Source organism: Grampus griseus, assembly GCF_964374135.1.
Source record: "Grampus griseus genome assembly, chromosome: 8".
NCBI lineage: Eukaryota > Metazoa > Chordata > Mammalia > Artiodactyla > Delphinidae > Grampus > Grampus griseus.
Window position 1 is genome coordinate 41,109,690 of NC_139002.1, and position 21,900 is coordinate 41,131,589.

At 40.7% G+C, this 21,900-nt stretch overlaps 1 protein-coding gene across 1 annotated transcript in view; it reads right to left on the reverse strand.

Annotated features, from left to right (window-relative positions):
- Nucleotides 1–21,900, reverse strand: part of FAT3 (FAT atypical cadherin 3) — a gene marked incomplete at its 3' end in the record, with an annotated part of 623,227 nt that overhangs the window by 367,086 nt on the left and 234,241 nt on the right. Inside the window, exon 3 of the mRNA XM_082661246.1 lies at nucleotides 20,285–20,599. Coding sequence (XP_082517372.1) covers nucleotides 20,285–20,599 — 315 coding nt within the window. The remainder of the gene's footprint in view (nucleotides 1–20,284; nucleotides 20,600–21,900) is intronic.

Consider the following 21,900-nt stretch of genomic DNA (forward strand, 5'->3'; position numbering starts at 1 on the left):
TGTGAATGGCTGCAATAAAGAAGAAATTAACACATCCCCTTGCCGAGGCTGGCCATTCCAGGGGACAATTGCAAATCTTATGGCCTTTTTACTTTACTTCACTTGCTCATCTCCTCTCCCTCTCTGTGCTATAAAAGAAACTGACATCCAAACCCCAATAAGATGGTTTTTCAAGAGACACTAGTCTGCCATCTTCTTGGTCTGCCAGCTTTCCAAAAAAAGTCATATTCCTTGCCTCAGCACCTCGTCTCCAGATTCACTGGCTTGTCGTGCAGGGAGCAGAGTGAGCTTGGTCTCGGTAACAGATGTACCTGACCACCTCTGCTTCCACACCTTCATGTATAGGTCTCTTCTCTCCTTGACACCTGCACATTTTAAAAATCAAGTTCACATCGTCCCTACTCCCCAGCCTTTTGGTTTGGAAGGTATAATGCATGGCCTCTCGACAGAGAGAGTACAAATTTGGACCCCCTCATTTGTAACCTTTCAGAGTAAGAATTCTGGCAAATTTATTCTCTCACTAATTTATCCAATCATTCATTTATTCATTCAACAAATAATTTACTAAACATCTACTACTTGCCAGTCACTGTTCAAGACAGAATATACAGGGGTCAACAAACAGACAAAAGCCCTGTCTTCATGGAGCCTCCATTCTAGTGGGGAAATAAAGAAGAAGTAAAATAAACAGGTTACAGATCTACTCTGTTAGATGGTGGTAAGTGTTTATGAGAGAAATAAAGCAGGGAGGGGCATAGGAAGAATTGGGAATTGCAGTACTAGATGGGGTGGGCGAGGAAGGCTGCTTCAGAGGGTGGCACTGGAGGAAGGAACTAGTGAGCCAGTCATGCGGGGGATCAAGGGGAAAAGCATTCCAGGCATCAGGACCAGAGGGGGCCACAGACCCAGGGCGAGAGTGTGCCCAAGTGCACAGGTGACACAGCAGTGAGGAGTGGGGCGTGGGGGGCCAGAGAGGGGAACCCATCAGAACCGTCCTTAGAGGCCAAGGGAAAATTCGTGCTTTGACCTAGTAAGACCGAAATTTTTTGAGCATCTGTGGTACAGTGAACGTTAATTACAGCACATGCCTCTGACCGTTCAATAAGACATGGGCACGGTGTCTGGCTCACCTCATCTCAAAACCTGTCGGAAGGGAGTTAGTTGCTTCACTGCCATAAGATCCAACCACAAGAATGGCCATTCCCGCTCAAACAGGAGCTCCCTGAGGGCTGAGGTGGCCGGCTAACCCTGCCTGCCGCCAGAGGAGGGCACTGCCCATCGAAAGCACCAGGAGTCTTTGTCAATTCTGAGAGCTCTCCTGGTTGGGGACAGGACTCTGGGAACCTCTACTAAGGGTGATGACTCTGCTAAAGGTCCAGGTTTCACAGTGTGATTTCCTTCCTGAGTTGGAGGAGACAGGTCAGGTGATGACAGTCTGTCTGTACTAGGGCATGTCTGATTTGTGGTTAAAACAGATCCGTGGCTCTACATTTACTTTTTTAAAAAACTTTTACTGAAGTATAGTTGATTTACAATGTTGTGTTAATTTCTGCTGTACAGCAAATGGATTCAGTTATACATATATATATATTCTTTTTGATATTCTTTTCCATTATGGCTTATCACAGGATATTGACTATAGTTTCCTGTGCTATACAGTAGGACCTCGTTGTTCATCCATCCTATATATAATAGTTTGCATCTGCTAATCCCAAACCCCCAATTCATCCCTCCCCCACCGCCTCCCCCTTGACAACCACAAGTCTGTTCTCTGAGTCTCTTTCTGTTTCAGCTCTACATTTAGTTTTGAAAGGATACCAGCTTCTCCTCACCAACATCCTTTTAGAAATGTATTCACTTTAATGTTTAGCTGAGAACTGTATACCCCCAAACAGAACCATCTGAGATTCTTCTTTCCACAAGAGGCCTGACGCCAGGGTTCAGGCATGCTCCTCCAGTGCATGGAAGTATTGGTTTACAGTCATTCTTGTCTTGACAAAGAACCCAGGATGCAGGGGAAATTAAAGCTATTTATGGGTAAGGAGCCATTTGTTCAGTAGGGATCAATAAAAATGACATGAAGTACTGCAAAAATTGTAACAAAAGTCTGAAGACCCTGCCTATCTTAAGGGATGACGTGTTATTCCTTTTGCACTCCCAGGGCCTAGCACAGCACCTGACACGGAGAAGGTTTTCCATATGTGTTTGCTGAATCAATTAATTCATAATTATTACATAAGTCAAGGCACAATAATATCAACTCATGGAAGGCCAGAAAATACTGATTTTAGTTACGATGAATTTATGATACAGACCAAACCCACAGGTACACAACACGCTGCTTCCAATATTTTGTTTCTAATGAGGTTTATAGACATCTGGCCGTATTTTTATCACAACCCCTTTCTTTATTTTAACTCTCAGTACAATGGTTGGCCTTCCTCAGAAATAAAGGATCTAAGTAAGATTGCTTAGTAACCGAGATTTGTCTGCCGCTTTTGATTCTCAGGTATAAAATTCTAATTCTAGAGAACTTTTCCATAGGTGGCCTAGGTAGACTTTCATCTTGCAAACCAGTTTATTCTAAACCTATCATAGATAAAATGTGTGAGAGTTTTAATACCGTGAAGCATCATATAAATTACAATTATGATTGCAATTATTATTATATCTATTAGCAAAGACCAACTCCCATTTTCCTCCTGTTTATAAAAGTAAAAGGCATTTCCCAAATAATGACCTGCTTTCCCCGCTCCACATGTCAAATCATATTAAAATCCAACATATTAGAAGGACAGCATCACAGAGGTAGAAGGTCACTGTGACATTGTTTTAACCATGCCCGCACTTTTAACCATTTCAGTTAATGTTAAGACCTGCCACAAAATTGATGCTGCAATTCCCAAAGCACTTTGATAACCTAGGATTAACTGAAAAAAAAGACTAAGGACCACTTAATTTTCTTTTGTGAATACTTAGGAAATTTCCAGGACTGTGTACATTCTGATGACTTGTAGACTGTGTCAATATAAACTTTCTTTCAATTCCTCAGAGGCAACTGAATCCAGAGATGACATTTTGAAAATAGTTCAAATGTCAAATGGAAGTTTAAACAAAAGCAATTAGGCAGGAGAATTTCAGCCATGGTTGGACTTCAGAAAGGTGTAAGCACTCTTTGCTACAAAAGGAGTTCAGAAATCCCTGAGCAATGTTAATAAATGATACGTATTATCCAAAGTATGTATTTCCTTCCCCCCTCCCTCCCTCCCTCCCTCCCTTCCTTCCTTCCTTCCATGTTTCCTTAGAGCATCTGCTGTGTGTAAAGCACTGTTATTGGAATGGAAAACAACTCCCTATTTCCCACTGTACCCTGGTGCCTACTTCAGTGTCTGGCACACAGTAAGGGCTCAATAAACAACACTGAATGTTGAATAAATGAACAAGTAAACAAATGATAAGTAAGAAACACGCCTTTCTACTCTGAAGACTCTTGTTTTCTTATAATACAAATGCCAGCACATTTCTTATACTATGAACAGCCTAAAAAAAACAACAGAACATTTACTTGGCTTTACTTGCCTTTGCCACAGATAGCTTGGAAGTTGGAAACCAGAAAACCGTACCAGAAGAAAACTAGAAATCACCTCAGAGATTAGCTAATAGGAATCCAAGTAGACAGTGAAAAATGAAGTTGCATAATTGTAGGGAAAGCCTAGTAACTATGGCCTATGTCAAAAAAAAAAAAAAAGAAGAAGAAGAAAATCATCCAGAATACTGTGATATACAAAGGTACTTATATTTTTTTAAAAAAGTATAGAATGGTTTCCTTTAGGACAAGAGGACATCAAGCAAGAACAATGCTTTGAAGGCACACGAACAGTTTGAAGGGACAGAAATTACTGGAATAAAAACGTTCTCCCTCAGTCAACAGGGAAAGCTTCAGAGCTCATAAGGTTTATGTGACAGGAGTTTCATGAAAAGAAACCTCCCTCACCATCTTACCACCTATGATTAATTTTGAAAATAAAGTGGGCTTTGAAAATAATTTGTTTCCTACAATTTTCTTTTACTGGAAATGGACCAGAATTGTACCGTCCCACATGGTGTTCATACAGAGGCAGCCTCTTCATCAAAGCAGTCAGTCCAGGAGAGGAGCAAAACCAGCCCTGTGATCACTGAAATTAACGCCACAAAGCCTGGTTACTGATGCTGTGCACTTTTACTCTGTGGGAGGGGTCTTCAAAGTCACCCTTCAGAGCCTGGTGATTCTCAACCTACTTACTATTCGAATCCCTTATTTATACGATGTCTCAGCAGATGAGAAGCATCAAATTAGAAGACAGAGCCCTGGGAGAGAGAGGCACGCTGATAATAGAAGCCAGTGCTGTCAAGCTGAGCTTAAGTGAGGAAACCCAAACAGTAGTACATTTGATGGCCCCAGACAACCATTAAGATTCCAGAGGGAAATCCTGTATCCATGACAGACTACGTAATTTGCAGGGCCCAGTGCAAAATGAAAGCACCAAGCCTCGTGTTCAAAAATTATTAAGCATTTCCAGATAGTGCCAGCAGAGCATTAAACCATGTAAGTGGCCCTTCTGAACATGGGCCCTAGGTAACTGTCTGGGTTGTAGGCCCATGAAACCAGAACTGCTGGTATCGTCATGTTCAGCATACTATGCTTGCTGAGTTGAAAGACACATTTAATACACTTTAGAAAGTGATCCAGAAACACAGGTGTTTATTGTAGTTTTGGCACTTAAAGGTTTTTTTTTTTTTAATTGAAGTATAGTTAACTTATAATGTGTTAGTTTCAGGTGTACAGCAAAGTAATTCAGTTATATATATATATATATATATATTCTTTTTGAGATTCTTTTCCACGATAGGTTATTATAAGAAATTGAGTATAGTTTCCTGTGCCCAGTAGGTCCTTGTTGTTTACCTATTTTATATATAGTAGTGTGTATATGTTAATCCCAAACTCCTAATCTATCTCCCCTGCCCTGCCCCATCGCTATCCCCTTTGGTAACCATAAGGTTGTTTTCCATGTCTGTGAGTCTATTTCTGTTTTGTAGATAAGTTAAAGGGTTAAACTTCAGTTACGTGGGAAAACCACTTATGTGTAATTCCTCTATCTTGGGAGGTACTAGATATGACTAAAATTCCAACATGTAACTTCAATAACAAGCTCCAGATTCAGCCTCAAACACGGGTTTTCCCTTTGTTATAAAGTGGTTTTTTGTCTTGCAAAAACAGCCTGTTTGTTTTTTTAGGGCTGAGAAGTTTCCTATATCTTTGTGTTCCTCCCACACCTATGTACAGAGTCCCAAATCCACAAAGGCGTATTAAATCAGAGAGCAATGAAAACACAAAATAACTTAAGCCATCTACTAATTATGATAACCCAGTAAAGTACTGATAGAGATCTATCGAAACCATCTCTGGTATTTCTAAACATATAAATATAAATCCACCAGGTATATTTGATTAACTATAAAAGTGAGACTTTGGATACTGATTATCAAAGCCCACTTTACATTGAAAACCATTTCATTGGACACTAAAAACACTTAAATACAAAATTATAGAAATACGTCTAAATATAGTTTCATAATAAACCATTTTAATAAATAACCCTATTTCCCGTGCATGAACATCATTTCTTCAGAGAAAAGCATTTCTCACTGTGACAGAAAACAATTTAACTAAGTAAAAAAATGAACAATTTAGTATGTACATTGCCAAGATAAAGTATGTCTTTATAAAATAGGAAATTTTACAGAGAAGAGAAATTAACTTAAGTGGTAGGAGGTAAAATTGGATTTGCCTTCCTTAACTGAAGTATCTGTAATGGCAACATATTTAAAAACGGTGCACTGGCAAAGGCTCAGCACTTTCTACCTGTAATAGTAAGTTTCTAAAGTGATGGATTTATTTTACATCTCCTCACTCATGATCTCAGATGTTTCCCTTCCGAAAATAGCCTATAAATATTATAACATTTATTACTGCCGGAAAAATGTCCCGTATAAGCCCTTAATATTATTTACTTAATCTATTCATTTTAAAGCTATGTGACAGCAGCAATGAATGACAGCTGATGGTGAAATAATTCTGCACTATGAGATCTGAAAGAGTAGGGTTCTTGTTTTATCATCCTTGGACCCTCTATGCCTAGCACAGTATACTGGTGTACAGTAAGCACTCGTAAAAAAATGAACATTTAGTATATATTTGATACCTTCAAGGCTATTTAATCAGACTGATTCTTCGTCAATTTTCAAGAAAGTATTCTTTATAAAGCACATTTTGATGAAAGTCAAGAATGTTGGATGCATTTAATAATAACTATGATAGCTAACATTTGTTGAGCACTTCATATGTACAAGGCTTAGCTAAGTGCTTTATAAAATACATTGATCTGTTAAATCTTAGCAACAACTGAGTTAGTATCCCCATTTTCCTGATGGACAACGTGATCCATAAGAGGTTAAGAAACTTGTCTATCACCATAAGGTTAACATGTGAACGAGATGGGGCGCCAATCCAGGAAGAATCCATGCTTCTCACGGGTGTACTTGGCGAATTTCACAGGGTGAAACTCAGAGAAAACAGGTGGTTATCATGCACATCTTGTTCAAAAGATTAAGGATAAATGGGGTTGTCTAAAACAGGATAATTTGCTTTTAACAGAATTGTTGGCATATTTTCCTATGGAACACTACAGATAAAATTTAAACCAGCAAATATCCATCTAAGAACTAGTAATAAAGAGAGACAGGGCTTAATCCAAGCACATGCTGGAGACCACAGATACTTTAGGTCATGACTCACAGAATTTCACAAATAAAAGATGAAAAGTGATGGTCAACATTCAAGCTAATGTAGATGAAAAATCCCAGCAATGATGTGACTTATAAAGACAAACGCCTTTCACTGATTTCTCCCTTAATTACTAAACCTAAAGGCTCCTTTTAGGCTTTAACCTTTGTGCGCAACTGACACTAGAGAACAGTTCTTCTTTCTTGAGCCTCTCTCCTGACTTGGTTTCCACAGCAACAGTCTTTTATGGTCCTTTCATTTACGAAAGAGACACCTATACCAGACTTTAATGGAAAAAAGTACGTATTATTACTGCAGGGTACGTCAGAGAATCTAAGGGCAAAGAGTACAGTTGAGTGTCACTAACACCTGGACCAGCCATTGGAAAGCCTTCAGGGTCAAGCCTATCAGAGCCTGTCTGTCTCTCCCTCAGCTGCTTCATGCCCACAGCCTCTGTCTTAGCCCATTTGGACGGCTCTAACAAAATATCATCAGCTCACTGTTTTAGAAACAACAGAGATTTATTTCTCACAGTTCTGGATGATGGAAGTCCAAGATCAAGATGTGGTAGATTCGGGGTCTGGTGAAGCCCCACTTCCTGCATCTTCTAGCTGCATCCTCACATGGCAGAAGGGGAGAGGGATCTCCCTGAAGTTTCTCTTATATGACACTAATCCTATTCATAAGGGGTCCACCATCATGAAGTAATTACTACCCAAAGGCCCCACCTTCAACTACTTCAAATTGTTTCAGCATATGAATTTTAGGGAGACACAAATATTCAACCACAGTTGTCAGGTTTACAACTCTTCAATTCTACCCCCACTAGAGATTATCTCTGAATCCCAGCAATAAATTCCTGGGAGAGAGAATCTTGGTCCCAGTGTCAAGGAGGGAAGGATTGGGGGTCAGTACTCAGAGAAAAAGGGATGATGTTGTGGGCTACACAGATATCTCTAACATTATTTATAACAAGGTACCTTCTCTGTGAGATTTCAAGCCTGATGTTCCTTTTCACTACACCCCGAAGACTGTCTTCACCTCTTGTGTTCACCCCTTCTCAGGGTTACCAAGTTCCAGTTAACTGTATTTCTATTCTGTCTCTCCTATCAGTCCCCTTCTTTTCTTCCCTTCAATGTCACTGTCACCTAAAGACTCAAAGACTTAATCAGACAATATGGATGCCAAATTAGCTAAAATAAACTCCATACATATGAAGACAATATCACTTTACATTTACTGAGAATTTACTACACGCTAAATGCTTATTAAAGTATTTTACATATACTAACTCATCTAATCTTGGTGGTGAGCCAATTCATTAGTTAATGAACTTATCCCCATTTTCACAGTGGAGTAAACTGACGCTCAGAGAGGTTAAGTAATGTGCCCAACATCACACAGCTAAGAAGTGGTAGAGCTGGGATTCAAATGCAAAGACATCTGATTTCAGTGTCCAATCTCTTGGACACTACTCCTTGTGGCTTCTTTCCTGCCAGTGTTATTATGAAGCCCAACCATGATACTGAATGGCAAAGTGCTAAACAGACATTTGTCCTTGTGCTATTAAGTCACGAGACTACTATCAGTAACTCACCCCAGGTTGGTTTTGTAATTTTATTGTTATATTTCCATATGCTTTCCTAGAATAATCTACCTCAACGTGAATAAAATTTATGGGTTTTTAAAACACTTGTTCATTTTTATAAGAATGTTGAGAAACTAGGAACAAAGTCATTTAAAAATGACAGCAAATACCAAGGCCAGACTATAAAGTAGCAACAATACTAAAACTGGACTTTGGGTTCTCAAGGTCAATGGTGAAACTACACTTCATCCTGTATTTACTATTCAGGTAGAAACTTCCAGTGCTTTGAAAGAAAAGTGCTTCCAGAGAATCCACTTTAAATGACTGAAAAGTGACAAAATAAATGAGACTCTGATGAGATTCTGATTTATGAAGCACACCAATGACACTCAATAGTAACTTCCACATGGCCTTGTGAGTTACATAAAAATACTCCCACGGGCTTCCCTGGTGGCGCAGTGGTTGAGAGTCCACCTGCCGATGCAGGGCACACAGGTTCGTGCCCCGGTCCGGGAGGATCCCACATGCCGCGGAGTTGCTGGGCCCGTGAGCCATGGCCGCTGAGCCTGCGCGTCCGGAGCCTGTGCTCCGCAACGGGAGAGGCCACAACAGTGAGAGGCCGCATACCGCAAAAAAAAAAAAGAAAATACTCCCACAATTGGCCCTGTAGGGCATGAGAGCACCACCCACGGATGATCTTTCAGGAGTCCTGAAATGATTATAGCAGCTCAATGCCACACAAATCACTCAGCAAATCCCCTATCCCTTTTATTTATTTATTTTTAAAATTTTCATTGTAGTATAGTTGCTTTACAATATTGTGTTAGTTTTTACTGTATAGCAAAGTGAATCAGGTATACATATACATATATCCCCTCGTTTTTGGACTTCCTTCCCATTTAGGTCACCACAGAGCATTGAGTAGAGTTATACAGTAGGTTCTCTCATTAGTTATCTATCTATTAGTTATCTATTTTATACGTAGTATCAATAGTGTATACGTAGTATCAATAGTGTATATACGCTCCCTTTTAGAACTCCCCAAATCATTAAACTTAACCAGATCATAAGTACTGCAAAACAAACAAAAACGATCTATCTAACTAAAGCCTGGATTGACTAATGCAAAAACTGCTAAAATTCTTAGGTTCCATCCTAAGCGACATCATATGATGTTTGTCTTTCTCTGTCTGGCTTACTTCCCTTAGTATGATAATCTCTAGGTCCATCCGTGTAACACTTATATACGGAATCTAAAAAAAAAATGATACGAATGAATTTATATACAAAACAGAAATAGACCCACAGACACAGAAAACAAACTTACGGTTACCAGAGGCAAAGGCGAGGGAGGGATAAATGAGGAGTTTGGGATTAACAGATACACACTACTATATATAAAATAGATAAACAACAAGGACCTACTGTAGAGCACGGGGATCTCTACTCAGTATTTTGTAATAACCAAGAAGGGAAAAGAATCTGAAAACGTATATATATATGTATGTATAACTGAATCACTTTGCTGTACACCTGAAACTAACACAACATTGTAAATCAAGTATACTTCAATAGGAAAAAAATCTGAACAATATATTAAAAAAAAAAAAAACTGGAAAAAAAAACCCTGCTAAATTCTTAACATTTGGTGTAGTAAGAAGAGCACCATATACTATGAGTCCTTGCTTATAGCAACCACCTTTACTCCCTCAGGAGAACTCAAGCTTCCCACCTGTACCCTTGGACTGCCCCTTGCATAGTTTCCAGGGCCTGCCGTAAAGAAGTACCACAAACTTGGTGGCTGAACACAACAGAAACTTCTTCTCATACAGTTCTGGAGGCTAGAGGGTGAAAATCAGGGTGTCAGCTGGGCCATGCTCCCTCTGAAGGGAGCCAGTCCTTTCCTGGCTTCTGATGGATGCTGGCAATCCTTGGCATTCCTTGGCCCGTGGCAGCATACCTTCAATCTCTGCCTCTACCTCCAGCTTCCCATGGCCATTTTCCCTCTGTGTCTGTGTCTCTGTGTCCAGCAGTCCTTCAATTAGGGTCCACCCTAATGCAACAGGACCTCATTTTAACTTGATTACATTTACAAAGACCTTATTTCCAAATAGGGTCACATTCATGGGTACAGGGGGATTAGGACATCAACATGTCTTTTGGAGGGACCCAATTCAACCTCTAAATACCTGCAAAACAAAGAGTGTGTACAATCATCGAAAGGAATTCCCTGAGCACCAGAGTCCTCAGATCATTAATGCATTCATTGAGTTGCTCATGTTTTCACTTTCAATGGCATATGTCTTTAGCATTGGAGACCATTAATCAGAGCAACCCTAGTTCTGTATGACCAGCTGGTTGACCTTGGGCAGGTCACCAAAGTGCCCAGAGGCCCAGTTTCTTCCCAGGACTGTGGTAAGAGCTAAATTAGATAATATGTGAAAACACAGGTCTGGCTTGGGCACAGAGCAGACCTGCACTCTGGCTTCCCTGGCTTAAGGTTCCTCTTCCCACCTTTCCATCACCCCGGGAGGGAGGGGGCACACATCAGGGAGTATCCAGGAGTCCCCCTAACAATGTCGGGGAAGAATGAAGAGAGGTGGGCAGTGGTTTCAATTAAAATTCACTGTTTCTCTCAGAACAGAAGAAAGTAATAAACCAATGCAGTAAATTACTGCTGTGGAATTAATGCCCAGATAAAAGAAATAAAAGGGAAATTTACGACCTTAATCAATCTCTTTTTTCATATATACATATAACTCCATCATCTGCTTTATTTACGTGACTCTATCACCCTCCCAAATAATTCCCAGTAATTTCCAGCAGCAGCTACGCCTGCAGCTGAGCCCCAGGAGCAGGCTGGGTATCTACCGGAGATCTAGGAACACCGCCCCTCCTTCCCACCCCTCCTCAGTGGGCTAGAGGACATGGAAGAGCATGGAGGCCCGAGCAATACCACCAGCCACACAGAATAAGCAGCGTCCATCGCCTCGGGGAGGCGCCTCTGAGCCACCTGCATGTGCAGGGGCAGTTTCCAGCCAGGCATCTCTTCGCTCCAGCTCGTGTCTGTTCAGTCTTCCCTCTCTTTTACTGAAGTTCCTCAAACCTGCCTGGAATTCAATTTTTTTTTTTTTTTTTTTTTGCGGTACGCAGGCCTCTCACTGTTGTGGCCTCTCCGGTTGCGGAGCACAGGCTCCGGACGCGCAGGCTCAGCGGCCACGGCTCACGGGTACAGCCGCTCTGCGGCATGTGGGATCCTCCCGGACCGGGGCACGAACCCGCATATCCTGCATCGGCAGGCGGACTCCCAACCACTGCGCCACCAGGGAAGCCCTGGAATTCAATTTTATAAAAGTCAAGACCTGAAACTCTTTTTTTCCAAGTAACAGTCATATTAACTCAAAGATCCGAATCTGTCTCTCATGAAGGCTGTTGCCTAATTAGCAGAGCTGTCCATCGAAACGTGACTCAATGTGGGGGTCAAAGTTTTCTTTCCTATGACTGATGGTGGCACCAGTTAGCAAAGTCTTCACAACCCATGGTGTATCCAAGGACCGTGATCTGAGACACTGGTCTAAGTCCCCACAAATCTACCAGTTCCCTGAGGCTTGTATATGAACACTGCGTACGTACAAGGGATGCCAAAGACCTCAGAGAGCCTTAATCTAGATACAGGACTGCAGACTCCCCAACTGAGGGCAAAAGGATTTTTTTTTTTTCACTCCCTTTCATTCCAGGGAAGTAACAATCCTCATATTTATCTGTCAGAAGGCTGACATTAAGCAGGAACAGGATTTGGAGCTACTTAAGTATTTCAAGGGAATAAACTCTGGGACCCTCAAAATAACCCCTTGATGCTGTTTTCTGAAGAATGCTGTGCAAAACCGACTTTGGTGAGAATTCTGTCCAAACACTCAGAGTTGAGAAAACAATAACTTCCTCCACTTTCATTCTGCTGGAAGTTTTGTTATTGTTTTGTTCTTTTTTTGCTAATGGATTTGATTTCAAATATTCATAAAGCCTTTAAAATACAAAGAACCTGGAGTGAGAGGGAAGTGAGAGGCAGCTTTGGATTTCTTCCTTTTTTATTTTATATCATTTTATTACTGTTAATAATATATATTTGCATCTGTTTCTATATATAGATATATGCACACAAGCACTTTTTGAAAATGTTAACAATACCACCACACCTCCCTAATTAGTTACTCATTTTGTAGGGTGTTTTGTTAAGGGCAAGTGAAATAGAGTCTTAGAAAATATTCCACATTAGTTCAGTGGTTTTCAACCAGGGCATTTTTTACCCCAGGGGATGCTTGACAATGTCTGGAGGTATTTTGGCTGTCACAACTAAGGGAAGGGGCACTACTGGCATCTCGTAGAAGCCCAGAAATGTTGCTAAACATCGTATAATGCCTAGCACAGCTCCCAAAACAAAGACTGATCCAGTCCAAAATGTCGAAAGTATTGAAGTTGAGAAACTCTGAAATCGGTACTTACATTCACAAGAGCATTCAAAAAAAAAAAAAAAAAAAATCAAGGCACAGGAAGGCAGAACCTCAGTCCACTCTAGGTGAAAGCACGCTCTCCTCTGCAATGTCCCCCTCTGCACCCTCAGAACCCCGCCACCCCCAGTTCACACTTATGAGTTGATCAAATGGGGAAAGGCACAATCTCCCCAGTGACACAATGACAGTGCAGAAAAGTTCCCTTTGTCCTTGTTCATGTGAAGCACATTCACAGGGATGCAAAGGTCACTGCTGAATTTAAATAACCTCCTGTGATAAATCTGCATGAGGCCGATTTGTTCTACTGGACTCGTTGGATTAAATGAACACAATTTAATGTTCTATAGGACAAGGCCTCCTTTCATGGCTGAAAGAAGGAGCAAGGGTGATTTACAGTTTCATACGTACTTATTCGCTACATTATCTGCTTTGTGCCTGGACTTATGAATAACAACTCATCATCCCGCGGTCATTTCTACCCATTCAGGAGAATTTAGCTTTCCATTAGGAAGGAACACAGAACAAGAGACTGTAACAAGAGATTTCTGCAATGTTCACTTGAAAGAAAAATCATCAATATTTGTCCCCTTGTCCTTCACCTTGTGTGTTTTCTTCTTTGTAATCTCTGATGTTATAACATAAAGCCAGGTCTCCTTCTGTTTTCCAGGAAAAGGTAGTTTGTTAAGCAGATTATCCCCAAACAGAGCTGGGCATCAACAGAAGGCTTAGCTTACTTATGATACCAGATTATTTTTAAGCACCACTCTCTTATGAGCCATTGCTCTTTTTATAATGATAAACTAATATCAAATGTTTGTTGATTCATTAAAGTATTTCGGAATTCCATTTAGCAACAGTTTCTGTTTAATGTTATATATTTGGAAACAAGAGAAGTGTATCCAAACATTAATATAACCCAGAATTTTTATTAACCACAAGTCTTAGGTATCACAATGTTTCTGCTCATGGACCATTAAAGAGACAGGATTTTCATTTTTCTCTACTTCATAAAACAGAACGTATAAGCAAGGGTATGAGAGTTGATTCTGGGGGTGAGTACAGAGAGCACTTTGCATTCATGGTCAAATTTCAAAACCCCAGCACTGTAAGTCAAGAGTATACACCTGAAACTAACACAACGTTGTAAATCAACTACACTCCAGTAAAATTTAAAATAAAAGAGTGTACGGATAAATTACAAACTTGGCTACCTTGTCCTCAGGTCATTGCTCAGCACTGTGTTACCTCCTTCTTTCGTTTCTCTTTGGATACTGAAGTCTAGAGTCTTGCTAACCTAGTTTTCAGGGGAGCAATGTCAGCATCACATAGGAACTTGTTAGAAATGCAAATGATTGAGCTCCATCCCAGGAATCCTTAGTCTAACAAGCCTGCCAGTCAATCATCATCATGCTGAAATGTGGTCTAGATTTTTCTCTCTCTGTTACTCCTCCAGGTAACACTTACCGGCTTCATCTTATACCATACACTGAAAGGCAAGCTGGTATTATTTATTTATTTGTTTGTTTGTTTGTTTATTTTTGGCCACGCAATGCAGCAGGCTGGATCTTAGTTCCCCAACCAGGGATCGAACCCATGCATGCCCCCTGCAGTGGAACCAGAAAGCATGGAGTCAACCAGTGGACCGCCAGGGAAGTCCCAAGCTGCTATTATTTAGAGTTGGTTAAAGAACTAATAACATCCAATATTATAATAAGTTATCCCTCCTCTTTGTATAGGGAAAAATGTCTAAGCCCAAGGGAATCAATCGTTAAGGTTAGGCTTTGAGGTATTCCTACAGCACACATGCTTTTGAAGAGGTCCACTTTCTGTCAGCTCGCCTGAGAAGAGGAGAGGGCAGCAAGTCTTCCTACACATAAGTATGCTTTGGTCAGGTTAATCCCAAGAGGCTCACACAAAGCGAAAGCAAGCTGAGCTTCACCTCCGCTCATATTTAGGTGGCAATGCCAGCGGCCAGAGCATGGACCAAAGGGAGACCTCCCAACTGAAGGAAGGAATTTAGAAAGCCCATGCCCTGGCTAGTCAACCATTAAAAGGTCTGGATTAAATAAGGCTCACTTCCAGAAACACAGGCTCTCAATACAGCATTCCCTAATCCTGGATCTATGTTTAACAGAGGCAAAGGAAAGAATAAAGGGATCTACCTTAGGTATGTTTTTTCCCTCTAAAAAGTTATTTTTTTAGGCCTCTCAGAAGGAAGATATAAGACCCAAGGCTTTTAAAAATCTAAATATCATCAAACAAGAATAAAAGAGATGTGAATAGTTGCTACTTCTAATGTCTTCCAACACTCCAGACATTTATGAGTCTTTTAAAATTCCTTTTCTAATGATATAAAGGCCTCTCCAACTAGCTCAAGTAGCAACGGATGGGTTTTCAAGGTCAGCTTAACTTGTTCATAGTCCCTGGGTAATTTTCTCGCTTCTCTCTTTGCAGACTGACCCATTCTTCAGGGCCCATTTCAGGGGTCTGCAAAGTCCTCACACCATCCTCTCCTACTCCAGCTGGCACTGAACTCTGCCCCACCCAGACATGTTATCCTGTTCACAGCTCATATTCCACAGAGTTTGACCATTTATTTTTTATAAACTGCCTTACATTTTTGCTAAAGTGCACAGTATGTGTGATGGTCCTATTTTTCCCATGACAATAAATTCCCTGAATGCAGTAATGTCTTATACTTCTGTTCTATCACCCATCCCACCAATACCTGGAGTCTAGAACAGCAGTGGCACACAGTAGTGCACAATACACTTTATAAAACCCCGTGGAAGGTTCCAGTGCTACACACTGATTAGGAAGGAAAGACATCACCGCCTTTCAAGTATGTCTCGTTTGCAGCAACATGGCTATACCTAGAGATTATCATACTAAGTGAAATAAGTCAGAGAAAGACAAATATCATATATCACTTATATGTGGAATCTTAAAAAAATGATACAAATGAACTTATTTACAGAACAGAAACAGACGCATAAACATAGAAAACAAACTTATGGTTACGAAAGGGGAAAGGGGGGGATAAATTAGGAGTTTGAGATTAACAGATACACATTACTATACATAAAACAGATAAACAACAGGGTCCTACTGTATAGCACAGGGAACTATATTCAATATCTTGTAATAACTTATGACGGAAAAGAATTTGAAAAAGAATATATGTGTGTGTGTTTGTGTGTGTGTGTGTGTGTGTGTGTGTGTGTGTAACTGAATCACTTTGCTGTACACCTGAAACCAAGACAACATTTTAAATCAACTGTACTTCAAAAAAAAGACAGTGGGGTTCGGGAGAAGTATGCTTGCAACTCATGCAAACTTGACTCTAGTGGGGAAAACAGGATGATTAATAATAATAAAAACAACAGGGGCTTCCCTGGTGGCGCAGTGGTTGGGAGTCTGCCTGCCAATGCAGGGACACGGGTTCGAGCCCTGGTCCGGGAAGATCCCACATGCCGTGGAGCAACTAGGCCCGTGAGCCACAACTACTGAGCCTGCACGTCTGGAGCCTGTGCTCCGCAACAAGAGAGGCCACGATAGTGAGAGGCCTGCGCACCAAGATGAAGAGTGGCCCCCGCTTGCCACAACTAGAGAAAGCCCTCGCACAGAAATGAAGACCCAACACAGCAAAAATAAATAAATAAATAAATAAATAAGCCAAGCATTTGAAGCCCTTATTAAAAAAATAATAATAATAAAAACAACAATATTTATCGAGTGCTCCACTAAATGCTGGCATGCTGGCACTATGCCAAATGGTTCCCATACTGGAGACAGGGCTACAATAAACATTCTGAAATCCTAGAGGAACTTCCCACACCTGTTCCCCAATTCAGCCTGGATGTCCACTCAGCAGCCAGCTTGGATTCCTTTACAAGCGCTGGAAGGAAGCATTTAAGTCCCTGCTCACCCAGAGGGACAGGTGAGCACCAGCCTGCTGGGTGTCTCCTGCTCAGAACACGTGGGTAGGACTCCCGTTACTGAGTAGCTAAGGCAGGCGCATGCAGGAAGCTGCCTTTGATTAAAATCACCTGTTCTGCCTGGAATTAATCAAGCATTCTCTGTACAGGCCAGAAAGGACCTCAGAGCATTACAGCTTTTGTTTTCCTTCTTAAGCCACTGGAATTACCAAAGAAAGTCCACAGACTACTGACTCTAAGTGATTTTAGGTCTGGTAGGAAAAAAGAAAACAGTTCTTTAGGTAGAGAACAGAGTGTTCATTAAAGAAATCTCTCTCCCTTTCTGGGTCCCGGACATCTGTTATCTGCTGCAAGCTGTGGACCCTAAGTATTGACATTATTCGAGTTCGCATTAATCATGTTAATCTTTATTTATTATGTAGCACATTGCCAAAGCAAAATGGAACTCTATAAATTTCAGCTCTACCACAGAGGAAGGAATGAAAGGTCAGTTTACCAGAGTCCACAACCAGTTGAAAAAGTCTAAAGCATAAATATTACCTAAATATACCAGTTAGGTACACCTCCCCCTTCATTCCTGAAAAATGTTACATTAACATAACTATTGCAGACAAAGGACTTTAGAGAGACAGGAAGTATGCCAAAAATTAAACCATCTTTTTGGAGAGCTTGTTGAATCGGATGGAAATTGCTCCATAGGCAGCATTATATTTAGAGCAACAATCTTAACAAGGGTTACACCAGGCTCATGGTTCTGCGAATCTCAATAGAAATAAGTAGAGTAATAACATGATTCTTCTAGAACTTTGTACTTCACCAATGGCCTTCAAACACATCATGAATTCTGACTTCTTGAGCAACTCGTATGAAGTAAGCAAGGTCATTTTCATTTTCTAGATAAGAATCTGAGGAGATTAACTGATGTGCCTGTAATCAGAGTTACAGCAATCAGGATGGGGTATCAACTTTCTTTGCAGTTTCACTGTGCCAGGCACCGTGGTAAGCATTTTACATGAGGACCGCTTTATGCCTTGCAACTATCCTTTCTCACTAAAAACCGAAGTTCAGAGAGGTTCAGTAACCTGCCCAAGCTCACAGAGCCCAGAGTGTCTGATTTAGTCTATGTTTTCCCTGCTGTGGTTGATGGTGTTTCCCAGTTAGAAGTGCAGAGCAAGGGTTTGAAAACCAGGACTTCTAATCCCAAATGCTACCCTCCTCCATGAAACACTCCCTAACTACCACTCTTGCCCACCCCATATTGAGTGAAACTCCTCTAACATAGTCGATTATTGCAAACCTTCACTCTACTTTCACTCTGTCATAAATATTTGTCAGTTTAGTAATTTCACGTACATTGGGTCCCTGATAGGCTTGGGCCATCTCTTAAGTTTATAACTCTCTCTATAAGATCCTGTTTGGAAACTAGTAGCCACAATAAATGCTTGGTGAATGACTAAATGGATAAACAAAATCCAGTGTTTTCTTATCGTGTGTCTGAGAATTACAAAGTGTGCTATATGTTCCTTTTAGACTATTAGAAAAGTTGGTCTAAAATGTCATTCCTGGCACAAATCCTTTTTAAAAATCTACAGCTAGTATGGAGAAATTATAAATATGATTAAGGCTGTTATGTAATACAGTCCAAATTTCGATAATACAGGAATTTCTGAAAATCCATGGGCAAACTTTTCAAAGCTTGATAAAAGACGGCTTTAGTTACATGAGTCTCCATGTTCTTCTCTCCAAATACTGCGTGGTCTATGGTCTTCACTTCCAGTCCAAATTCTTCCCTGTGACATTTATTCTTTCTTTAATTTCAGCCATGAGTGGAGGAAGAGACCAGTTGACATTGCCCTTGTGCAGTGTCTTTTATAAAAGAGGGTGCTGGGTTCACTCTTACTGGCTCAAGTGCCAATGGAATCAAGAGGGAGGATTCGGAATATGACGGGTGTGTTTCAGGCTCCACAGGGGCTGTGAAGTGTGAAGACGTGTATGCCCTCAACTTCTTTCCTGTGACTTTTTTTGTCTTTGTTCTTTTTCCCTCTTGACCTTCTCAAGTATCTGAATTCACTTCTCTGTCACCATATTACACAGAGCTCTAGGTTACAGTGAGAAAGTGAATCAGGAGGGTGGGGGTCCTCACGTGCATGGGAGGCTCCCCGTACTTAAGGGGGTGCTGAAAGGATGGACGCGGCTCCAGTTCTCTGAGTCTTCTCCTTCAAGTTCAAGGATGCCTGAATCAGACACTGATAGCTGATGACCACTCTCTGTCTTCTAATGAAATTAAAGTCAGATCCTGATTCAACACTATTTAAATGCTAAACTCTGCTTAACAAAATGATTGACCCACTCATAATTAGAAAAAAATCAATAGCTTCAGAAAAAACCTTGGCATTCTCTTTAACTTATGTTAATGGGAACCTGGCATTTATAAAACGCTTGGTGTCAGTTATATGTTTCTACTTGAACAAACATGAGCAGGAGAAATAACTATCAACTCGATCAGTACTTTGTTAGGGAAGTGGGACATGTCCCAGCCAACAAACATCAATCACCTAGCCTAACTTTTGACCAAAATCAACTCACCCAGAGCGAGATAGCTATAGTATCTTCTAATTCTTCTAAATTTCATTTAATTAAAACTCTATCCATCACAACTCTCACTGAGTGTTTTACCTGCTTGTTCAGATCTAAAAGAGACAAGTCACAAGAAAGCAACACACTTCTGAGATTGACTCTGCAAAGCACTTTTTTCCAGTGTATGTACTTGTCTCAGAATGCATTCAACCAAACTCCACACCTGCCCTTTCTGGTCCTTAGTCAACAAGTTAAGTTTTCAGTGCACTCTCTAGAAACTTTTTGAGCAAAAACCAAGAAAATTAAAATGTGTATGTTTTATGTAAAGATTTAGATACTGGAAGTTCTACTAAACATTGACATTTCATTGATGGGTAGTATAGAAATCACAAAACATCTGGGGCTTAAAGTTAAGGCTCTAAGGAGATTATTTATGGCATGCTGGCCTAAGGCCAAGCAAGGGAGAAGTTCCTAGAAAGAGAAGTGTGACAAAGCCAGCTACCCATAGAACCCAGCATGGCCCAGGTTACTCTCTCCCAAGATAGAGAAAGGGGGCAGCTGGCTCTCTGAATGGCTCAGGAACCACGTTTTACAATTATGAGTAAAGCAAATCTAAGGCTTCCTGTGAAAGCCTCCGATTTCTATTAGATCACTTCACCTCAATGTCAGTTGAAATTAAAACATATCAAACCAGGCAGGTAAAACGCTCACCTTTTCAAGCAATTCCCAGAAAGGAGGATGCTGTTCTCCATACAATAAAATAAATAAGAGGGTATAGCAAGTGTCAGACTCATGAATTTAAAAGGTGGACTAACAACTAGAAACAGTCGTACGAGCATTCCCTTACCTGTTTTGATGTTGATGGCAAAAAAGTTCTGAGGATTCCCACTTGTAATCCTGTATGTCAGTTTTTCACTGGAACTAGAGTCAGGGTCCTCAGCCTGGATCTGAATGACAGATACATCCTTCGGAGAGTTTTCCATGACAACAGGATAATAAATAGGTTCAGAGGTCAGCGGGGCATTGTCATTCACATCTTCAATTTCAATGTAGACCTCAATCGTGGAATAGAGTGGAACAACGCCCCGATCTGTGGCGTACACAGTCAGCCAGTATGACCCTGTTGTCTCTCGATCAAGAATGTCTGCAGTAGAGATGACTCCTAAGAGAAAGCAGGGAAAGTGTAACTGCTATAGCAAAACAGGAAGACATTAGGTCAATCACCCCAAACTGAGGACGGCTGTGCTAAGTGATCTTGGGATATGAAAAAAAAAATCCATCACACAAAATTAAATGAAAGTGTTTCTCTTTACATCAGAACACTATTTTCTGCAAAACTGTACTAACCAGTTCTTCTACCATTTGAGAAGTATAATTATATTCACAAATACTTTATTTGAATTTCGGGGATAGACATATCTACACACACACACACACACACACACACACACACAAGACAGTTGGGAGCAATGGGAAGAGAGTGGGCCAGAGGTCAAAACACTTCCCATGATGCATGGGAAATCAGTGCACTATCGCATCAAAATTTCCATTTGACCTGATATCAAATTGATTTCCTATACAACAAAGCGCTTTCCTGGGATACATTATTTTGTCTGTTCATTCACAAAAATGAAAAACACCTTTAAAATATTCTTTTGCCTGTTAGGATAGAAACTATTTTGCATGCAAAAGTACAAACCTCCTTGATACTATTTCTCTACAAATCTAATGTCACAGTTATTCCAAAAGAATCAGAGAAGAAGCCGTAAGCCATACCAACATACTTTCTGAATGAGCTCTAGCCCCCTCAAGAACTCTACAGAGTGCACTAAATAAACTCTAAGCCGCTTTGAGGGATACTCAGGGACAATCATTTTAAATTAGGAGCAGAAAAATGCCCAGTCTGCTGCCTTCCACCTTTCCCATTTCATGGTTGAAACAAGCACCAACCAGGAAGTCAAACATCTGACAGAAAAGCCAAAGAGAAAATGCTGTGCTCTTGAATATCTTTACAGCCCTCACCCAACCACCAAGGCTATAGAAACTTACTACAGGAACTGTTAAGTACTTTCCACTGCAATGGGAAAACTCTGGGATTCAGCTTATAAAATCTCTAAAAGTAGTCAGGATACACCTGGAAGGCGTGTAATTCATGTAAACCTTTATACCCTAAAAAAGATCCGTGGAAGGAGTCAAGAAACACTTCTCCAGTTCTGACCTGAATCTTATATCCTCTGTACGCCTGTTGGATTAGGCACATAATTTGGCCTGTAGATCTTGCATAAGCAAACTGCCCAGTATAGCACCTGGGAGGGAGGAGGGCATCTTTCCAGAAACAGGCCAGAAAAGTGAAGGCTGCCTGTAATTCAGAACAGCTATACGATTCAAAGGGAGATCGCCCAACGGATGCTGAAGTTTCCGTTCTAAAGTTATCCACCAAAGAACTCTGTAAGCTTTATAATT